General features: G+C 52.5%; 7 protein-coding genes across 7 annotated transcripts; 1 reads left to right on the top strand and 6 right to left on the bottom strand.

Moving 5' to 3' along the window:
• The first annotated feature begins 81 nt into the window (after positions 1–81).
• Positions 82–1,443, top strand: HD553DRAFT_179224 (uncharacterized protein). The gene is made up of 2 exons (XM_046176944.1): positions 82–520; positions 597–1,443. The coding sequence occupies exons 1-2, from the start codon at positions 154–156 to the stop codon at positions 1,370–1,372; spliced, it is 1,143 nt and encodes a 380-aa protein (XP_046038920.1). The 5' UTR covers positions 82–153; the 3' UTR covers positions 1,373–1,443.
• A 502-nt stretch (positions 1,444–1,945) lies between these two features.
• On the bottom strand, positions 1,946–4,700 carry HD553DRAFT_339868 (inositol/phosphatidylinositol phosphatase; the record flags this gene model as incomplete). The annotated part of the gene is made up of 12 exons (XM_046182479.1): positions 1,946–2,155; positions 2,217–2,290; positions 2,349–2,415; positions 2,482–2,571; positions 2,642–2,808; positions 2,871–3,342; positions 3,429–3,742; positions 3,805–3,838; positions 3,906–4,267; positions 4,329–4,409; positions 4,473–4,600; positions 4,666–4,700. 12 exons carry the CDS (start codon positions 4,698–4,700, stop codon positions 1,946–1,948), a joined length of 2,034 nt encoding a protein of 677 aa, XP_046038921.1.
• A 506-nt stretch (positions 4,701–5,206) lies between these two features.
• On the bottom strand, positions 5,207–6,171 carry HD553DRAFT_339869 (uncharacterized protein; the record flags this gene model as incomplete). Its single annotated transcript, XM_046182480.1, has 6 exons — positions 5,207–5,387; positions 5,448–5,578; positions 5,646–5,696; positions 5,756–5,832; positions 5,894–5,960; positions 6,028–6,171. The coding sequence occupies 6 exons, from the start codon at positions 6,169–6,171 to the stop codon at positions 5,207–5,209; spliced, it is 651 nt and encodes a 216-aa protein (XP_046038922.1).
• HD553DRAFT_306633 (importin beta-2 subunit) lies at positions 6,160–10,525 on the bottom strand. Its single transcript, XM_046179304.1, has 12 exons — positions 10,035–10,525; positions 9,578–9,916; positions 8,600–9,488; positions 8,460–8,533; positions 8,279–8,392; positions 7,906–8,217; positions 7,569–7,841; positions 7,288–7,495; positions 7,049–7,220; positions 6,892–6,991; positions 6,754–6,828; positions 6,160–6,689 (listed from the first exon to the last, which is right to left on the bottom strand). Exons 1-12 carry the CDS (start codon positions 10,131–10,133, stop codon positions 6,582–6,584), a joined length of 2,763 nt encoding a protein of 920 aa, XP_046038923.1. The 5' UTR covers positions 10,134–10,525; the 3' UTR covers positions 6,160–6,581.
• Positions 10,526–10,573: 48 nt separating this feature from the next.
• On the bottom strand, positions 10,574–12,276 carry HD553DRAFT_306635 (P-loop containing nucleoside triphosphate hydrolase protein). The gene is made up of 6 exons (XM_046179305.1): positions 11,976–12,276; positions 11,803–11,883; positions 11,602–11,684; positions 11,428–11,522; positions 11,156–11,310; positions 10,574–11,074 (listed from the first exon to the last, which is right to left on the bottom strand). The coding sequence occupies exons 1-6, from the start codon at positions 12,010–12,012 to the stop codon at positions 10,809–10,811; spliced, it is 717 nt and encodes a 238-aa protein (XP_046038924.1). The 5' UTR covers positions 12,013–12,276; the 3' UTR covers positions 10,574–10,808.
• On the bottom strand, positions 12,277–15,052 carry HD553DRAFT_293092 (putative Tbc1 domain family protein; the record flags this gene model as incomplete). The annotated part of the gene is made up of 11 exons (XM_046178419.1): positions 12,277–12,712; positions 12,787–12,882; positions 12,948–13,075; positions 13,140–13,322; positions 13,385–13,499; positions 13,556–13,633; positions 13,698–13,814; positions 13,878–14,203; positions 14,281–14,350; positions 14,573–14,742; positions 14,785–15,052. 11 exons carry the CDS (start codon positions 15,050–15,052, stop codon positions 12,545–12,547), a joined length of 1,719 nt encoding a protein of 572 aa, XP_046038925.1. The 3' UTR covers positions 12,277–12,544.
• A 436-nt stretch (positions 15,053–15,488) lies between these two features.
• HD553DRAFT_306640 (NADH oxidase) lies at positions 15,489–17,452 on the bottom strand. The gene is made up of 6 exons (XM_046179306.1): positions 17,202–17,452; positions 17,004–17,131; positions 16,875–16,938; positions 16,525–16,801; positions 16,258–16,424; positions 15,489–16,181 (listed from the first exon to the last, which is right to left on the bottom strand). Exons 1-6 carry the CDS (start codon positions 17,277–17,279, stop codon positions 15,612–15,614), a joined length of 1,284 nt encoding a protein of 427 aa, XP_046038926.1. The 5' UTR covers positions 17,280–17,452; the 3' UTR covers positions 15,489–15,611.
• Between the last annotated feature and the right edge of the window lie 1,877 nt (positions 17,453–19,329).

Consider the following 19,329-nt stretch of genomic DNA (forward strand, 5'->3'; position numbering starts at 1 on the left):
GTGACCCGAAAGCGGTCAACTCCGAAAGACCACCGTCCTCTCTTGGTTCATCTATCGATCTATCGACCTGCAACCTGTAAACTGCAACATTCAAGTACATACCATCGCCAACCTTGCATCCTGCATCTTGCAGGTCATTCATTCCTGTCCGCCATGCCCTCATCTATCCTCGTTCTCACTGGCAAAGACGTCGCCGAACTGCTCGAATCCCCATCCACCATCCGATCGGCTCTCGAATCTCAATCCCGAGCTTTCAAGGCATACTCTTCCTCGAATCGGCAGGGTTTCATCCAAGCACCTCTCAGGACCACCTTGACATCGAACGATGTGACTACCCTGGTCATGCCCGCTCGTGCCGACGCAAAATTGGACCTGGGCGGGATCGGGATCAAGGTCGTCTCGGTACCCAACCAGGGGAACGCCGGTTTACCCGCGACCACGACCATCTTTGACGAAACGACGGGCAACCTCAGGGCCGTTATCAATGCTCGTGCCCTGACCGCACTAAGAAATGCTTGTGGTGAGTCTTCCCAGTTAAACGTCCGAAGGTAGACACGCTCACTGACTCGTTTAGTTTTCCAATTGGCGGCTTCCAGGCTCGACGCTCTACCTCCAAACCATCTTCAACGACCCCTCTGATCGTCCGAAGCACATCGTTTTCTTCGGCTCTGGAGCTCAAATAAGAGCCCACGCTGCTCTTTTCAAGACCTTCTTCCCGAGTATCTCCTCGATGACGATCATCAATCGGCGAAAGACGGACCGGCTGGATCAGCTGGGAAACGAGCTACGCGCTTTGTTCACCAACAGCAAAGATTCAAAGATCAGGGCCGAGGTCGAGGTCGATATCGTCCTCGGGGTGAATGGGGAAGAAGGTTTCGACCAGGAGCGAGTCCTAGAGAAGGCGGACGTGATCGTCACAGCGACCCCGTCCACCGAATCCCTCTTTCCCTCTTCAGCCATCCCCTCACGCGAGGGTTCTTATTCCGGCAGTAACGATGACGAGAACATCGACAAGAAGAGGAATAAGACGGCAATCGTCCTTATCGGGTCTTATAAACCCCACATGCGAGAGATCGATGCAGACCTCGTCAACCGCGCTTTGCGATCGGGTGGGAAGATCACGTGCGATTCCAGGGAAGCTTGTCTGACCGAGGCAGGCGAGTTGCAGGACGTCAGACCTGATCAGACTGTTGAGCTTGGGGAGATCTTGAATACACAAGACGGCCGCGCGGAATCGGTCAGGCCGGACGGGGGAGAAGTCAATATATACAAGAGCGTAGGGATCGCCGTGCAGGATGTAGCGGTTGCGAATGCCATGATCGAGGCGGCCAAGGGGTTGGGAGTCGGCACGGTCATAGAAGATTACGACTAGCGAGGTCGTCCAAGCGCGACAAGGCGATTCCGCATGATCGATGGAGGACGATTGAGCATTTCATGATAAACTGAGGGACGCACGCATTCACGTAACGACGATTCATTGAAAGTAAGGAATTGTTGCGACCAATGACTCGGCGTCAGCAACGTCCTTGGAGATCAGCTGGTCCTTCAGCTGGCTGACGACCACCAAGCCGATATGAATGGTGATTGATCGAGGAGACCTTGTCAACTTCCGCAAGCTCTTCGCAGCCAGCGCTACCATCGAAAAGGTGGCCAGATAAGGGTGCGGGTCTGAGGGCATGTCTGTATATTGGAGGCAAGGATCGACCCGAATCCATCGTGTCGTCGTGGATCGGCAATATGGGCAGCAAGAGATAACTATCCATCTTGGTGGACAGGTGCATCTGGACCATGAGAGATTATTAATATTCTTGTATCCGCTCTGGCTCGCATTTATCGTGTAATCTTCTGACCGAATCCGCGCTTCAAGGCACTCATCATCTCGCGTGGTTCTCGCTTTGTTTGACTCAGATACCTTCTGCACCTCTTATCGGCCTCGTTCGCTTGCTTAATCGATCAGACTCCCCTTCTTCCTGCCCAATTCGATCTCCTCGGGTCTAGGTTTTCTCGTCCCAGACGCTCCAGCCTCCTGTCGGACCTTGCGGTTCCAAGCCATCGCGATGCCTCGACCTCGACTCGGGGTTCGGAAACCGGGGCCCTTGTACGAGAGGATTTCGTAAGGTGCGTTAAGACGGGGCCAATTGACGTACGAAGTGCCCTGGATTTTGAGATACTTCTTAATTCGTGTTGCACGTCAAGCGATGCGCATCACTACTTACGTGAGCCCAGATGTAAGAAGCGGCGGCGCCCGCGAGGAGTACCCAGAAGAAAATATACGATGTCAAGGCAAACTCTGTAGGCGTGGCTGGGTTAGCGAAGAATAGCAGAGTATCGTGGCGGACCAAACCCACCAGTAGCCTTGGGCAAGACGATTCCGCAGGCAATCATGAACATTGCGAAACCAAGAACATAAGGCATCTAAGGGCGAGAGACCGACATTGACCTGTTAGTCGATGATCATCGAAGAGCGCCATCGAGACTCACCATTCTGGTCAAGAAAGGCCGCGTATCTGAGAGCGGAGGAATGGCTCCTCTCCTCGCAACCCATGCACCAGTCAAGACATCATAGGCATCCTAAATAAAATCGACGGGACATCTGTTTAGTTCGCAGCACATAGCACATCTCGAGAGGCGCCTGACCTACCTGTCGACTACCGTCGAAGAAGTTGTTCTTGACGTATCGCATCACACTGTTGACACCATCCTGGGCAGCTCCCTGCTTGGTTCGCTGACCAGTCCTGGTAAAGTCCGTCTTAAGTGCCCCAGTCCCGCTGTAGGCTTTCGAGATTGTATCGGCATGATCAGCCCACACTGCAAGGTGGGGACAGTGTCAATCACTTGCTCGGGAGTTGTTCCTATCTCGAGAGGCTTACCGTTACGGAACACGTGAATGAACTCGGAATGGTCATCGATGGTCTCCTTGTGCGCCAGTACGCCGATACTTTGCAGTTGCCTCTGCAAGGCGTCCTTGGCAAGAGCGGCTTGAGTCACGTTGGTCCTGTCCAAGCAATCCATACAGTTTGACCTGATGACTCCGGTCTGTCGATGAGTAGGTTTGGCCGTCAAAGCGTCTCCACCGAGATTGATGTGGAAATAGCCCATCTGTGCCAAGTCTTGGTGCAATTCGTCCACCAGCAATTGGATACGATGGAAGCGCAATCCACGGCATTCGTGGTGGAAGTCAAAGTAGACATAATGCGCCTTCGGTTCTCCGCAAGCCTTGAGAGCCTTTTCCATCGCATCTTTAACGGGAAGCTCGTGCCCCTTGTTATTGACAAGGTTGACAAAGTAGGTGTCCCCATATATCCGGACCTGTTCTTCAACGTGGAGCTTCAACGCTTCGATCTATTGACGCAGGAGAACTCGGTCAACAAGAGGTTGTGAGTCATAGAAGTGAGAATCCTACTTGCAGTCTCCGGCAACTCCATGACCTGCATATCAGGCTTGTACCTGAGGTTGTTGACTTCGGCCCAGAACAAGGGGATACTCCCTCGAATCTGAACGAAACTGTTCCTCTCCTTTCCTTCTACTCGCCCGTTCCCTCCCATAGCAAACCCAGTTCGGGGATCGACATTGATGGGGTCGGTCAAGACCATCTGTTCGGTCTCGTTGTAATTGGCTACATGTCCGGTCGTATCGATACCTCGCGTGAAGTATCGAGTACCTGCGCGGTATCGAGATCGTCGGGCGATGAGAGAGAAGAGGATGTCGTGGTTATTGATGGTTGACGACCGGAGTTCTACCGCTATAAGGAATTGCTTTAGCTTGCCGATAGTTCAGATTGAGTAGCCCGTCATGCCGACTCACAACCAAACATCATTGGCAAGATGAACCGGCTCAACTGGAGAGATGACATGTTCAGTATGCCAAACTGATTGGGAATACAGGTGGTATGAGGAAAGGCTCACGTCGTTCTGTTTTCCTCCCAGCTCCGTCGTTTCAATCAACTTTGCCATCAAGTGCTTGTTCCAAAAGAACCTGTCATCCGCCTTCTTCCACATGGGCTCGCCGCTTCGTCCGGCTTCGATGATATCTTGCTGCCGCTGCAGACTGTTGGTGAGGTCCCATCCGTACGAGAACCATAACCTTCCCGCGCGAAGACCTTGCTCAACGAGCGAAACCAGTTCCCGCTCGACAGGGTTATCGAGGATAGCTTGAGAAGAGCTGAGATTCGAAAGAGGCAGCAAACGGAAGTCATTTGCCAAATAGATGGGGTGAGAAAGCAGTCGACAAGAAGGCGTTCGAGAGGTGATGACGATGATGAAGTCGGCTGCCGGCGATATGGTAGTTAGCCGAAGCGCCTTCTGTACAAGCTAGACCGACGGACTTACTCGTCGCAAGAGTCACAATCCCGACAATACCAAAACAAGTGATGACTTTCTCTCGGCCGATAGGGGCACCAATATTGGGAGCTGAGAAGTGATTTGGTTTAGATCAAATCCCATCGGACAACCGCCCAATATCGTTCAGCTAACCGTTCAGGGTTATCTCTCCGGTCCTGCGGTTGATGCTCATGGTCTCTCGGTGATCTTTTTCACCGGGGTATAGTCCACCCGCAGAAAGAGCATTCGGCTCGAAAACGTACGCATCGTCCGAGATGTAGCTACGAGATGTCATCAGACAGCCATCAGGGTCGATTTTGAAAGCTACGTCGACTCAATAGCTTACACGTTCAAAGCCTCGTGCAAGCTGGAGCTCTCCATGTTTCTTCGTGCGGTCCGAATTTGTGATCAGGAAAGGTCGCTCAATCTACAAGCTACAAGCTGCAAGAACAGCTAATGCTGATTGGAATGCTGCGATTCATGAACATTTCTAAGGTTGGGCGGAATCGAGGCATATGAACGTCCTGCTGGACGACAAGCTCGAACCTGGCGCCCGGAACCGCGAAGGCCACGCGCCAACACCCCGAGCCGGGAACCATGATCATCGCGAAAGCTGGTCAGGATGATCGATGCATACTAGGTTCGGCAAGCATACTGGCACCTATCCCATGTATCACAGGTGTTTCTAATCAAGAACTGGGAAGATGAACCTTGATCGTGGTACAGCCGGCTTTTTCGCTCGTTCTGTCAGTCAATCTGACGGACCGGCGAGGGCCTCTTGCTTATCAGCATCAAGCTCGAAAGGGTTCCCAATCTGGGAGCATATCTCGTGCAGGGTATATGAGTCGGTCGAGTACAGAAGACACAACAGGCGGTCGGCATGGCGGTTATGTAATCTTCAAGCTGTTGAATGCAGCATCTGGATCTTCCTCTTCTGCCTGCGGTTTGCTCTCGGATACGGTCGTGGGTTTATCCTCTGCAGGAGACACAGGCGAAGCTTGTAGATGCTGTGGTGTTAAAAAGGAAGCTGGATTCCACCCTGGAGCTATTCGGTTCATCTCCTCGACCCTGAGAGGAAGATCTGCGTTTAGTCCTTTTGACCAAACAAGCGCAACCTTTCGGACCTACTTCTCTCTTTTGGCACGCTCTATGCGCTCTTCAAGGACTTTCTCATTCTCGATCCGTTGTGTCTTGATCCGCTCGTGGATAGGAGGAGTCTGAGCGAGGATATGCGGCTCCAGCGTGAAAGGGTAAACGAACTGCAACCAAGTCGATGGGAGCGTCAAGTCAATACGCAACGATCACAGGACCCATTCGAGGACCTACATATGCCCCAATATCGTCCGGAAGCGGATGTACATCGTCTGGCATGGTGATCTGGAGCACATCGGAGCTCAGTCGAAACGATCGGAGATCGAGTTCCCTTGAGCACTCACTGGTCGCGGCAGCCACAAGGTAGGTGCCTTTATGAGCGGTACATTCGCTGCGGATGCATACTGCGTAGCAATCCTACCTGGTCACGGCCAGAGATATCAGTAAGATATGTGAACTTCCTCGGTGACCTCGATACTCACTCGACCCCGACATATCGCTAGACACGACAATTCGCTTCGATAGCTCTTCTTGCTTCTGATCAAGTAGCTGTGTTTTATCGCAGACAGCCTCGAGCGTCTAAGTAGCTGCGTTAAGTCTTATAACCAAGGCGTACTTGGGACTGATGTAGACTCTCAGATGCTACAAGGTGGCACTCCTTGATCAAGTGTGACATCTGACAATGTAGTGGTAGTAGTGACGAAGAAGCAGGAGTATTCGCTCGGGTCAGGCCGTGAGTGGGCGGAAGCAAAACGGACATGATGATGCTCTAATCTACTTTGATGTTCGTCTACGATCTACGTCCTGCTGGAGGCCAGGGATATTCTACAAAGCTTGGGTTTGGAGGGGTTGCCTGAGCCCATAAGGGGCAAGTCAGGATGCTAGTGAAATCTATAGAATGGGATGAGGGTGGCGAGCGTGCGCCGACTCCGACCTGATGAGGGAGCTATCTACCTATATACTGCTAAAGGATACAATCATGATCAAAAGAGAACCAGAGATGCTCGAGCCGGCCCAGTCCCACCCGTATAGTGATGAGCCAAGGTCCAGCTCGGTTTCGTTGCATTGGTCGTAAGGAAAGAAATCTATTCGTGCCGATAGATCGTAGAAACCGGTGCCTAGGTCGAGTCCAGGAAAGTCGAGATGAATCGTGCCCGCCGGAAGCGACCCTCAGACGCCGTACTTTTCGTTCAGACGCTGCAGCAGGGCAGGAGGCCATCCAGCAATCATCTGAGTCCATGTTGCGTCTCCCATCATCTGCTTGAATCCGCCGAGGATCTATTCACAAGGAAAAGCACAGCTTAGTATACATGAATTAGAACTCCTCCTGTGACCTGCATACCTTGCGGAACATGTCGTCAAGCTCCACCGACGGTGTCTGCCACTTGACAACAGCGTTACAGAACCAGAAGAAGTCCTGCGTACGTAGATACAAAGTCAGCCCTGCCCTTTTACGGTGAGCCATCCGATGCAAACATACCTCTTGGATGCCGGCAGGGTTGGCCTGGATCAGCATACAGAACCCTCGGAAGGCAGAGTCCTTCTCGTCGTTATCCTTGATCTCCCAGAGGGCGGTGCACCTGCACGTTCGAACGGATTAGGCATGTCCGTCTTTATTTATGATGGCGCCAACTTACCAGGCCTTGGCAAAGTGAGCCAGGTGAGGCGCTATCGGAGCCGGCGAAATGAGACCCATTCGACCGATGGTGACCGCGGCGTTCTCGCTCAGGCTGCGGGGGCTGCGCGAGTTGCACAGGATGGGTACGAGTCGGTCCATGACAGGAGCCACGAAAGGCTCGAATTGCGTGGCTGTAACCAAAGCAAGGCAAGGTTAATCGATTTTGGGTGTGGAAACAGCAATTTTTTCCGCTCTCACCATCTTGAGCAAATTGCAAAGCGATCTCCCCGACCGCCCAGGTAGCGTTGTTGCAGACGCTGACTTGGGTGTCAGAGGGATCGGTAAGAATCTGCTCGATGACGATAGGCATGATCTCGGCGATGTGAGGGTGGACCAAGGGGAAAGCGGCAATAGCGATATCTCCCAAGAGGGCCAAGGCCGATTGTCGAATGCTATCCTCCGGGTGCTATTTGATGGAGGAGAATCCAGCTCGATCAACATTGTGCCCTGTCACGGCACTGGATGTCAATTTGACTCACGTGCAAACAACTCGACATGAGCTGCAAGATCGAGTTGCCGCTGTTGTTGACTAGCTCGACAATGTTTAGTCCCAATCCTTGACAGAGACCGGACAGGAGGTCGAGAGCGACCACGACGAAAGAAGAGTCGGGCTCCTCGTACCCGTCAGGGTTCTGAGTCCATGCTTGGAACACTTGCAGCTCCTTGTGGATGATCTGCAAGCATCGCTCAAAGATGCCTGGGGCATAAGGAGCGAAAGAGGTCCCAGCTCCGATGGCGACCGACGACAAGCACTGTGAAGATCGCGGTCAGTCTACCTATGATCAAGTCGTTTTCGAGAGGTAAAAGTGAGCTCACCTCGAGGAGCGGCACCAGCGCGATGTCATCGTTGGACAAGGAGAGCCACTTTTGCATCAGAGGGGGGATCAAGACCTGGAGGTGTTCTTCCTTGCTCAAGGCGGGTCCGACCGAATCGGCAAGCGTGCCGATGGCATCGTAGAGGATGAGCAAGTTGCGCTGCTGATACTTGTGGAATGCCGCTACCAAACTCTGCAGGATGGGCTGCATGTAAGGCTCCAAAGCGGTACCAGCCTCCTCTTCGAGCGTAGCAAAGGCGCTGCACCCGGCTTCCTGGACTCGCTTGTTAGGGTCGAGGATCATGCGCAAAAGCTATGGACAGCGCGTCAGTTCAGCATGCGAAGCTGAGCAGGATCTCGCAGCTTGAACTCACTCCTTCGAGCACTGGTACAAAGTAGGCGTCTCGGCCATTGCCAGAGTCGACCTGCTCAACGATCCAGCTCGAGTATCGACCAATAGTCCAGCAAGTGATGGATCGCACCAAAGGCTGGAAGTGATCAAGGTCAGGTCAGTATGCAGAGAAACGAGAACGCAGCACGATAGCAGGAACTTGCCTTGGGATCCGACAATGCGCCGATCAAGAACGGCAACAAGGTGGGTAGATGGGGAACGAGTCCGTCCATGCAGCCTAGGATGCGATGCGTAATCAAGAGTCAGTTGACGGAAACTCCTAGCCGTACGACTTTCTGCTCACCTTCGGCGATCGCACCCAAAGCCAAGATGCTGCTCTCCTTTTGCAGCCAGTCAGTGCTGAACAGCTTGTCCCTCAAATGGGGAAGCAAGACGGTCAACATTTCGTCTCCGAAGCTGACGGCCATGATGTCCAACGCGGCGGCGGAACATTTTCGCAGGTTCCATTCACCCTGCAGGTCATCCTCGTCGTCCTCGTCGTAATCATCGTCGGCATAGTCGCTATCGTCGTCTTCATCTTCGGCTTTCGGAGCGGGAACAGCCTTGGGCCCGCTACTCTCGACGTGTTCCTGGTTGTGAGTCTTTCCGTAGAACCGGGGCTTGATGTCCTCGGCCTTGTCGGGCACATTCTCGTCCTCCTCCTCATCCCCACCGAGCCAATCAAGGTCGCTCTGCGAGTAGACCATCCCGTTCAGGAGGAGAGGTCCGACCTGAGGCAAGAACGGCCTGAGCTGATCGACCATCGAAGGGTCTTCACCGAACGTCAACCAGAACTCGGAGGCTTCCAGGGCGACGGATTCGTCCTGATCCTGAGCCGAGTAGATCATATACTCGGCGACATTGCTCATCTGAGGCAAGATCTTGTCGGGTCGAATGTTGAGCAGGATGCTGAGCGACTGACAGACGGCAGCTCGGACGTCGGGAGAGGCATCGGAAGCTCGTCGGAATAGGGCGGCGATGATGTTGTCAATTTGCACCATGATGGCTTGTACTCCAGGTTGATAGTAGTGCTTCAAGCATGTCAAGGCGTATACCCTGATTCGTGGGTTCTGATGCTCGGTATGCGCCAAGAAACGCTCGACGAGGTAATTGAGCGGTCGTTGCCCGTTGATCTCGCAGTCGACCTTTTTCGAACAGTCCTCTGCAAGCTTTTGTAGCGAGTTGAAAGCTCCCTAGAGGGAAGCGTCGAAAAGTTCCAGGTACATTCTTCAGTCACGACGCACCCACTGAGCGGTGATCGACCTGGCGATCAAGCACTCACCTCTTGCTCATTGGGGTCGGCACTGTCGACGGCCTTCATCAACGCTTCCAAACCCTCGGGCCATGCACCATCCTCTTCCCTTGCCATGATGTTGACGATGACAGTTCCCACCGTCTGCCTGACAGTCTGATTCGGATCCCTCATTCCTTGCAGGACGATCGATTTGACATAGTCCATCCCTACCACCTCGCCCTCTGGGGCGAACGGCCTGACGATGGCGTTCTTCAGGATGAGACCAGCTACGGATCGGGTCGTGTCATCCTCGTTGGAGCATTGGATGAGGATATGGGCGAGGTAGGCAAGGTAGCCAGGGAGATGAGAGGAGAATTGTTCTAATCGCTAAATTACGAATAGGTACAGTATGACCACAGGCGAATGATACGGATTTAGCAAACTACTACGGTATATATCGTCTTACTAAAGAGCGATGAGTGTAGTAAAGAGAATCGAGACCGACCTCTTGCGTTTGGCGCTGCACATCTGAACTAGGGTTCGTGGAACCCCTCAGCGTGACGATCAGCTCCTGAAGAGCTTGTTCTGATGGTTGGAACGACATGGTCGGTATGCGTTGTTTGGACGGCCGATCAGAAATCCAACAACGAGTCGTGATGTGAGTGTTCAAGTAGCTAGTGCGAGCTATGGACTATTGCTATTTTCCAGAAAGGAGGTGATCCAAGAGCTGTCCCTTTGAGGAGCGGATGTTGTTTTTTGATCGTGTGGTGGTCTTCGTAGAAAACTTGTTGTCGAGCCAGATGGGCGTGGTTTCCGCGATCCGTCGAAGTTCTAGATCAGCAGATCGTCGCAGGAAGACACAAGAACCGTATGGGCTGTACGTCGAGCTGTCTATTCGTTTTCAAGCCTGTCTCGTCTTGTGTTGTTGCTCGTTGCTGGTTGTGTCGAGGTCCCCCCTCCGTTGGAATGTGGACAAAGCAAGTTTTGGCGCGAGTGGGGCGCCACATCACATCACATGGGGAGGGGAAGAGGGCATCATCAAGTTGCAGCTTTCTCACGCGCAACTCTCATCGACCGGTACCGGGCCGGGGAGGACGAGTACACCCAGGATGTCGAGACGCATTACAACTAAGAGGATATATAAACGATCGCTTACAAGGGTCATTATGATGTGCACAACTGTGACTGCCAAGAAAATTATTATAGGTCCGTTCTGTGTGATATACTGTGGACGCGGCGAGACGCTGCGTCTGTTGCGTCCATACTGATTCGAGGGGGCTCAACAGCACTTGCCTCCCCTCCCTACCATGTCCTTGACATTGACACTCTCCCTCTTCCGTTTTCGCCCGAAAGCGCTTCCCAAGCTCAGCCTCGAACTAGATCCTACTGCTCGTAGCTGCCGTTCCCCGAAAGAAACGCCCGTCCCGCTCTCATCCGGGTCGAGTGTACCCGATTCCATGAGGAGTAATATTGATTGGGACGCTAGTAGGAAAGGTTGTTGAGCATTGGCTCCCGTTAGGGATGAGATTTCCAGAAACAGTAGATCTAGCATGCGAAAAATCCAGAGATTGAATTAGCTCTTCCTTTTCTGTTTGCACGAGCAAAGATGATGGCTCGCCGACTCACTGTTCTCTTCGGCCCAGCGGAGACCTTCCAGGTAGTCCACCTCCCGATCCGCTTCCCTGTCCAACTTATTCCCAACGAGTACCACCACCAAATGAGGTGAAGCTAGCGCTCGACAGTCTGCCAGCCATTTGCCTAGGTCCAAGAATGATTGGCGCCTGCGAGTTGGAAAATAGTTGTGATCATGTCTGCTTCAGTATACTATCCTGCACCAGATCATTCCCAACTTTTCGGGGTAGCGTCTCGTAGGCTTGCTTTGTGATGATGGGACGTACCTCGTGATATCGTACATCACGATCGCAGCCGCAGCACCCCGATAATAACTCCGGGTGACCGATCGGAATCGTTCAGACCCCGCCGTGTCCCATAGCTATCCGCACGGTCCCGCCAGACACCTTATCATCAGCAACGAAATTATATTCTATGGAGGATATGCACCTTCGACTTACCTGCAGTTTGACCGTCTTGTCCCCTATCCGTAATGTTCGCGAGTTGAACTCTACGCCTATGGTATGAGCCGAGTGTTCCTTAACTGAGGATACATGAGGATACGCAACAAGTGATCCGTGGGTACCATGATATCATGCATCGGGAAACATCAACTATCTATAGCTATACCGGCCGGATCTTTCCAAGTGAGAATAACTTACAAGACTCGTGGATGAACTGATGCACACAACACGTCTTCCCGCTTCCAGCTTCTCCGACGACGATCATCTTCAGTAGATAGTCTGAGCGGAAGAGAACGGAAGGGACAACGCAGATATAGTTAGATCACGGATGGTCGTCGTCTGATCGGATGAGCCCGCAAATTTCACCGTACCATAGCTCTCGACCAACTCTGTCCCTTCAAAATCCATCCTGCTAGGATCTCTGTTTTTGCTAGCTACCTATACTCTAGGTATATATGTGAGCTTGTCGAACTTGTCGGACCTGCTCTTGTCGATGGCAGGTGTCAAGTGTCTCCTTCTTCTCGTCTTCAGGTGTGTCCAAGTAGTGTGTCGACCGCTTCTTCAGGCTCTCCGGATGTCGTTAACGCGATTGATGCAACTGATATTGTACAAGTGTCGTCCGTAATGTCGGTCTGGAAGTCAGCGAGCTACAGGTCTTATAGTTGCGTAGCTGATCGTTTCGTCGACTGGTCTCCCTTTTTGATGAGGTATCACATCAAGTACTTGTCCTTTCGGGGGTTTGACCGAGGTATCGCTCTCGGAGGCTATTCCGCGTACCGAGGAGACGGTCGGGCTTGGCTCTGGATCTGCATCGATCTACCCTTTCATACCTTGTCAAGCGACACATGGTATGCCTTGCGAACGATGCCGATCCTACATCTTGTTTGCTCTACAACTTAAATTGCGTACCCATGCATTTCGTTACCTTGCCTTGTCGTGATTACCGGCCGCCCATACCTCCCCCTAGCGGGCCCTCTGTACCTCCGTTGAAGTGGTTCTCTGCACCTTGCCAGACAGACTTGAGGACAAAGGCCTCGGACAGGAGCAATTCCACATCATGGTCTTTCCACGTATCTGTAGGCAGCCTCTGTAGAAACATGATGATTTCCTGCGGACGACGGAAGCGACATTTCAGCACAGGGTTACAGCGGCTCTGCCAGAACAAGGCTGAGCTGGGCTGACCTGGAAATCCATCTTTTGTAACTTCTCGCTCCACTTGACCAAGAATGCCGAGCAGACGTAAAGATGGAACTGCGAGAAAGCGTCGGTTCCCTCGGCCTACCATGTGAAGGAAAGCGGGTCAGCGGGGTGGCTGCGGGTTCGACGTCGGAGAACGGGCTTACCAGATAAGTGTCCCACATCCGGATGGTACATTTGACGCTAATCTCTCGCATCAAGAGACAGTTCATCCATCGGAAAGCGAACTGCATGTACTCGACGCCTTGCTCGTCCATATGTGTTGCCAGTGGACCTGCAGCGATATATTTATTTCAGTATGCAGGCGGGATCGCGATGCCAAGAATAATGCTTCTTACAGTCGATACGCTTCACAAGTTCCGCCATCCGTTTGACTTGACGATGAATGCCAGGTTGGGCCGATATGTAGTTGTCCTGGATACCATCTAGCAACTTGGACAGGCACCAGAAAGAATCGGCCTCAATGGCTGCCAGGATGTTGGCTGGTAATTGCGTAGTGTCGAACAGCTCTGGATCGCAATCTGGGTAGATTCCATCTATCAGACCGAGGTGGAATCTTGCGCGGTTTGCAAGATCGACTCACCGACATATGCGCTCAGAAACACCTCGAAGAACGGCGTGACGAGATCATTGATGCCTTGCACATAACCCGAAGCGGGATGCCGGATAGCCCAGACATAGAGGATCCTTTCCAGAGACTGTCTCGAGGCGCTCGCTTTAGCAAAGCCTTGTCAAGACATGCAAATGGACTCACTCGCTGCGTGACTTCGCACGCCCAGAGAGGAACGCCTGGTCTTGTCCTCGGTACGTCGATTTCAATTTGATGCCAGATCTGTAGGGACGAGCTCGGTCTTCAGCTAGTTGATCAGCATGACGATCAAGGCAAAGCCACTCACTTGCGCATCCATTGTCGTCATACCGCGACCGAATGCCTGGTTGACGAGATGAGCATATTCCTTTCGTTTCCGCTGAAGAGTCGCCAATCTCGGTTGTGTCGGTAATGGCAGGTAATTCTATAACAGATCACCGTGTCAACTATTCAATCACAGTAAAATCTAGGCTGAGCGTATCCTTACTAGTAGCATCTGCCAAGCGATCGGTCGCAGTTCTTCCGGTATCCCTGCCCAGGCCATCTTTCTCAACTCGGTAGGATCGACGCCCCCTCCTCGTTCAGAGCCTCTCCCTCGAAGGACTTTTGCAAAGCGCTCTCTCTTTCTCTCAGTTCGGATCGAACCGGATCGTGTCCTGCCTATGGCTTTAGCGAAAGAAGCGGTGTCCGCGCCGAAAGGCCCGTTACTCAGATCTACTCCATGAGCGTTGTCGTCATGTGAGTGACCGGCATTTGATCCAGGTGTGGCAGGTATTGAAGCTTGGCTGAAGACCTTTAATGTATGCAGCGGGTCTGAGAGAAGCGAAAAGGTACGATCAGCTGATGTCGCGCTGTCTAAGCTTTATGAGTACAAGGCGCAAGCTATTTACCTCTCAGAATATCTTCAATGTCGCTCCTGAGTGCCTCCTTGCCTATCTTCTCCCTCGGCTTCTGCTTTTCCTCTGGTACAGGGTTGAATATCGTCGCTACAGCCGGCTTCTCCTTGTCCTTGCCCTTCCACCTAGCGCTCGAAAACCCGAAAGCTGAAGAGACCAAGCTGGCAGCTGACAAGCTCGGACTCTTCATTTCCGACTTCTTCTTCTCTGGAACCCAATCGTTTCCGAACCCGTCCATCCCGCCTTTGCCTAAATCAGTCGCCCCGTAGCTCTGTTCAGCTTCGACGATCTCTCCTGTTTCGAGGACTTGCCATTCGGCTTTAGGGGGTAGATAGCCGTTGGATTTGTTATCGTAAGAGCTGGGAGAAGGGGGTGATATGTGGGTGTAGGAGAAGGATCGGGTCAAGATGGTGAGGGGAGCGTTGTTGTTGCCATGAGCTGGTGGGCCATTGCCCGCTTTGGGCTCGGCAGTCGGACGTGTTACCATCTCCGGGCTACCAGAATCCATGGTCGAGCTCGAGCTCGGCATATTGCTCTCTCCATTCCGGGTATGCTTCGGTGTCGGCTTTGATCGAGGAATTGGTACAGCTGCGGAGGATTGCGATTTACTCCCAGAAGGTCCGGCTGGAACGTCCTCATCTGACCCGCTATCCCAAGCGTCATCCCAACGATGCCCCGATCCATAACCCGCTCGATCCCTTTGATCCCCTCGTGTCCCTTTTGTCCGCGGCAAAGTAGAATGTCGTGCCGAAGCATTCGGGCTCATCCCTGGTGAAGGCGCTCTTGAAGCCGGCAGGGCGAGCGATGCGGCGTACGCCAATGTCGACGTGATGGGCGATGATGCGTTCCTGTCATTCGTCGTCGAGGGATATGACGGCATGATCTCGCCCTAATTCGATTCTATCTGCCCAGCGTTTCCGTATGATCTATTTTATGAGCAATCAGACGGGTATGTATAAGATGAAGGGCCAAGGGACGAGATCATGTATTATGTACAGGCTAAATTGAGGGGAAGGTAGGTACAGCACTGAGTCTAACGTCTTCTAGCTGGTTCATGCTGCTTCAGTCGCGTCCACGTTAAGCGAGGGCGAGAGGCGTCGACGACGTGAAATGACGAATCTACTCCGACCTACTCTAGCTTCTCTAGGCTATCCGATACGCTCACATCAATCAACAGCGATCCCTGTGGACTTCATTCATGGGCTCGAAGTGTTAATTGCATACTATCTTGCAAGGCCATTCGAAGCTCTAACTTTATAGTTGTATATTCACAAGATGACCTCATCTAACAAATGCGAAGAAAGATACCTGATATGCGTCAACATCTACGAAGCCTTCTCCTGTCCGGCATAGGACGAAGACTCCTGGTCCTTGATCGGCTTGTCATCCTCGTCACCCTTGCCCATGAGGACGTTGACGAGCTTTTGCACGGTCTTCTCGTCCGAGAGATCGGGAATATCCTTGCCAGCACCGATAGCGGCGAGCTGCATGATGGCCAATCCGGTCGAGATGCCACCGTCACCCTTGTTCTCCCTAGCCTCGGTGATCTTGCCAGACAAGATGTCCCGGCAGAAGTAGGGCTCGGCACAAAGAGGTCGAGCCAACCCGATCATGGCGGTCGCACCTCCGTTCACGGCGTCGACCATGGCCTTGGCGCTTCGGAAACCTCCAGTGGTACAGAGGACGGCGGACTTCAGCATCGGCCTGACCTTTTCGGCAAACTCGATGAAGAAGGCTTCTCGCTTCTTGGTGCTCTCCTTCTTGTGCTCGAAAGCCATGCTCTCGTACGATCCACCGGAGAGCTCGATCAGGTCGAGACCGGCCTCGTCGAGCTGTTGAGCGACGGTTCGGGATTCCTCCTCGGTGAGACCACCGTCAGCGAAATCGGCCGAGTTCTACATGACGAAAGGCGACGAGACATGCAGATTAGCAGGCGGGCAAGGGATAGTTGCGACAGCGACAGCGACTCACCATCTTGATCGAAATCAAGAACTTGCTAGTGTCGACACGCTTCTTGATCTCCTCGATGACCCTGAAGACGATCATCGACTTGTTCTCCAATGACCCTCCGAACTTGTCGGTTCGCTTGTTGACTCGGCTGGAGAGGAACTGGGAGAGCAAGTATCCGTGGGCGGCGTCTGCGTAATGAACAAGGCAACGCAACAAGGATAACATGCGGCACGGTATCAGCAGACGCCAAAACATGCGGAACACTGTATTGGCGAATTGGAAACTCACGCAATTGACAACCATCCGCGCCGGCCTTGTACAAAGCCTCGGCACCGAACGCCCATCGGTCGATCAAGTCCTCAATCTCGTCCTCACGCAAAGGTCGAGGCTTTCCAAACTCCATGCCTCCCATAGGGGGGCACTGGATATCAGAAGCCGAGACGGGAGTGTCGACGATCTCGTTGGAGACTTGACGACCTCCGTGGGTGAGCTGACCGATGACAAGGGATCCGTGGGCTTTGGAAGCGGCAATGACGGGCTTCAAGTTCTCGATGGCGTCCCAAGTCTACCGGGGTATCGGCATTCGATATCAGCAATTTATTGGTGAAAAATTCGAGTCAATGCTTCGAATGGCTTACGTTGCTCTTGTCGATGATCATGTTCTTGGCAGCCTCGAGACCTTCTCGCTCGATAGGGATGTTACTGAAGACGAAAGTCTCATCAGTTCGATCTTACATGTCGCATGATCCCTCGAAGTGTGGACTCACCCAAGAACAATAACACCGATCTCGCCCTCACCCCAGACCTTGTAGAGCTTCTCGTATTCTGCGGTGGTCTTGCCTCGAGCTTCGAGGTCCTTCTTGTCGTAAGTGCAGAGACGCTCGGTCATGGCGCTCTACACAACTCAATCAGGGTAATATAATCAGCGATCTGCGGCACGCTTTTTCCGGGACGAACGAGTTCACCTTGAGGAAGACGTTGGGAGCCTTCATTCCATTGCGGAAGGTGATGGGCTTTCCGAGTACGCTGACGTCGACGGTCATTTTGTGGTTTGGTATGTCTTGTAAAGGGTATAGGGGTAGAGACGGGTGTTGGATACAGTTCTGGAGGCGAAATCAGACTCTGATTCTGCGGGATTATGGTGCTTGAGATTCCTCGTAAGTTTATATACCTCGTCCCAGCAGCCTAGCAGTCCAGATCGTCCCGTACGAATTCCTGACGCCGAATTGCTCAATGTGGAGGGGATTACGGATTACCGATGATGCGCTGATTGATAATCTCCCAATTCCCCGGTAACGTAATTGCATCCGAGGGGGGCTTACCGACACCACGCGCCACGCCGATGGCGGCTGGGTGTTTCCCGACGTGGTTTCTGGCTGATGACATCAGCATTCGCCCTCCGTGTTTCACCTTGAAAGAGATTTACCAACATGACGACGACAAGAACTACTCTATTAGCATATCGTCCACAAGCATCAACAAACAAACTTAACGGTTCGGCTTGATGGGGCGCTCACGCCGCGTTTTTAAACGAGAGTGATCTCTCTTCCACGAACAGCCTTGTGTCACGATAACAGCAATAGTAGGCCTAGTAGGAGTATGTAAGGTCTGCAATGTTGAAACGCCTCAAATCGATGATCACATCTCGAGCTACTCATGGCCGGTGTGGACATCATCTCCCTGTTGATCGCCGGTTCTTCAAGCGGTTGGGCAGGTGACCCCTGTAAGATATGCAGCAGCTGGACTCCTTTGGGGAGCATAGAAGTCGAGCTTAGCGTTGCGGTGTTCGTTGCCACTCAACCTTGGACTTACCATGATATACATGTGAGCAAGAAGCAGTGATACGAGTATTCCTTTGTCTATCGATCCGTGTATAAATACATACATAGGTCCAAGAAGACGACAGCACAGGAAACGGGCAGCGAGATCTCATCTCGCCGACAATCTACGTCAGTGTAGACAACCGCACTACGATCCCTTACATAATTGACCACAAAGTCAAGGACTCCCGAACAACAACAGATGTCTGAATGGACACAATCGCATACCGGACGCTCCGCAACGATGTATCACTCAGACGCGCCAGTCGCAAACTCCTTCTCGGACGGATGTCATGACAGTGCCTTGACGGGATTGGTCTGTGATATGGATGGAATGGATTTGTTTGGTGGACAGAGCCAGGAAGATCAGATATGGCAAGGTCATATGCCGCCGCCGCTTCCACATACCGCCTATGTGGGGAGACGAATTTCCCTACAGCACAGATTTCATTCAAGCTGGACCATTCTGGCCCGATGAACTTGATTCCCCTTTCACCGAGTGCGGTCCGGAGTCAATAAGTCCTGTCCGACACGATTTGGCGACATCTGCGGGTCTGCCGGATGTGTCGGATTCCTCGAACGCCTTGTACCGCCTGGATCCCATTGATCCCACACTCAGCTTTCGATCACTGACTGTAGCTAGTATGACAAGCAATGAGGGAGCGGCACCCAGCCGAACAGCAGTCGAAGCCGCAAGGACAGGATCGCTTTCGTGCGCCAGAAAACGTCGGAAGTGTAAGCCTCCGACCGTTGCGACTAAAGCGAAGATACGGAAGGCGCTTGTCGGGCGTCAGTTGTCGAAAGAGACTCGTGAGAAGATGCAGAAGGCACGTCTCGGTCACACTGTGTCAATCGAGACTCGTGCTAAATTATCAGCGACGCACCCTCGAGCAATGTGGTATCGACTGGAGCGATTAGACAACGAACCGTTCACATTTCAAGGCAAATCGGTGTCCTTCGCTGAGATCCGAACTCTAGGGAACTCCACTACCTTTACTGGCATTCCCTCGCAAACCCTTTTTTCTGCTTTGAAGAAACGGAACGGCATCATGGAAAGAAGAAAGTGGAAGATCGAGTGTCTAAGACCTTGTAGATCATCTTGATATATGGTTGACCAGAACGCTTTATGTATCCATCTTTCTACAAAGAACAAGCGAGTAATATGTAGTGACTCTTTATGACATACTGATCGGTGTGATCTCGACGTACTGCGCTATGAGATGGCCATTAGATACTTAAACCAAGCTCAGCCATCCACACGATCCTGCAATCA

Source organism: Filobasidium floriforme, assembly GCF_021052385.1.
Source record: "Filobasidium floriforme strain CBS 6241 chromosome Unknown HD553scaffold_4, whole genome shotgun sequence".
Taxonomy (NCBI): domain Eukaryota; kingdom Fungi; phylum Basidiomycota; class Tremellomycetes; order Filobasidiales; family Filobasidiaceae; genus Filobasidium; species Filobasidium floriforme.

Excerpts from the sequence above, each read along its gene's own strand:
- HD553DRAFT_179224 (XM_046176944.1), top strand. The coding sequence starts at position 154 with ATGCCCTCATCTATCCTCGTTCTCACTGGCAAAGACGTCGCCGAACTG. Across the intron at positions 521-596 it reads CGCACTAAGAAATGCTTGTG|GCTCGACGCTCTACCTCCAA; the intron begins GTGAGTCTTCCC and ends GGCGGCTTCCAG.
- HD553DRAFT_306633 (XM_046179304.1), bottom strand. The coding sequence starts at position 10,133 with ATGTCGTTCCAACCATCAGAACAAGCTCTTCAGGAGCTGATCGTCACG. Across the intron at positions 9,917-10,034 it reads TGCAGCGCCAAACGCAAGAG|CGATTAGAACAATTCTCCTC; the intron begins GTCGGTCTCGAT and ends TTCGTAATTTAG. Across the intron at positions 7,221-7,287 it reads TTTGCAATTTGCTCAAGATG|CCACGCAATTCGAGCCTTTC; the intron begins GTGAGAGCGGAA and ends CTTTGGTTACAG.
- HD553DRAFT_306635 (XM_046179305.1), bottom strand. The coding sequence starts at position 12,012 with ATGGATTTTGAAGGGACAGAGTTGGTCGAGAGCTATG. Across the intron at positions 11,685-11,802 it reads TCAGTTCATCCACGAGTCTT|TTAAGGAACACTCGGCTCAT; the intron begins GTAAGTTATTCT and ends ATGTATCCTCAG. Across the intron at positions 11,311-11,427 it reads GTGATGTACGATATCACGAG|GCGCCAATCATTCTTGGACC; the intron begins GTACGTCCCATC and ends TCCAACTCGCAG.
- HD553DRAFT_306640 (XM_046179306.1), bottom strand. The coding sequence starts at position 17,279 with ATGACCGTCGACGTCAGCGTACTCGGAAAGCCCATCACCTTCCGCAAT. Across the intron at positions 16,425-16,524 it reads CGCGGATGGTTGTCAATTGC|ACGCCGCCCACGGATACTTG; the intron begins GTGAGTTTCCAA and ends TTCATTACGCAG. Across the intron at positions 16,182-16,257 it reads TCTTGATTTCGATCAAGATG|AACTCGGCCGATTTCGCTGA; the intron begins GTGAGTCGCTGT and ends TTCGTCATGTAG.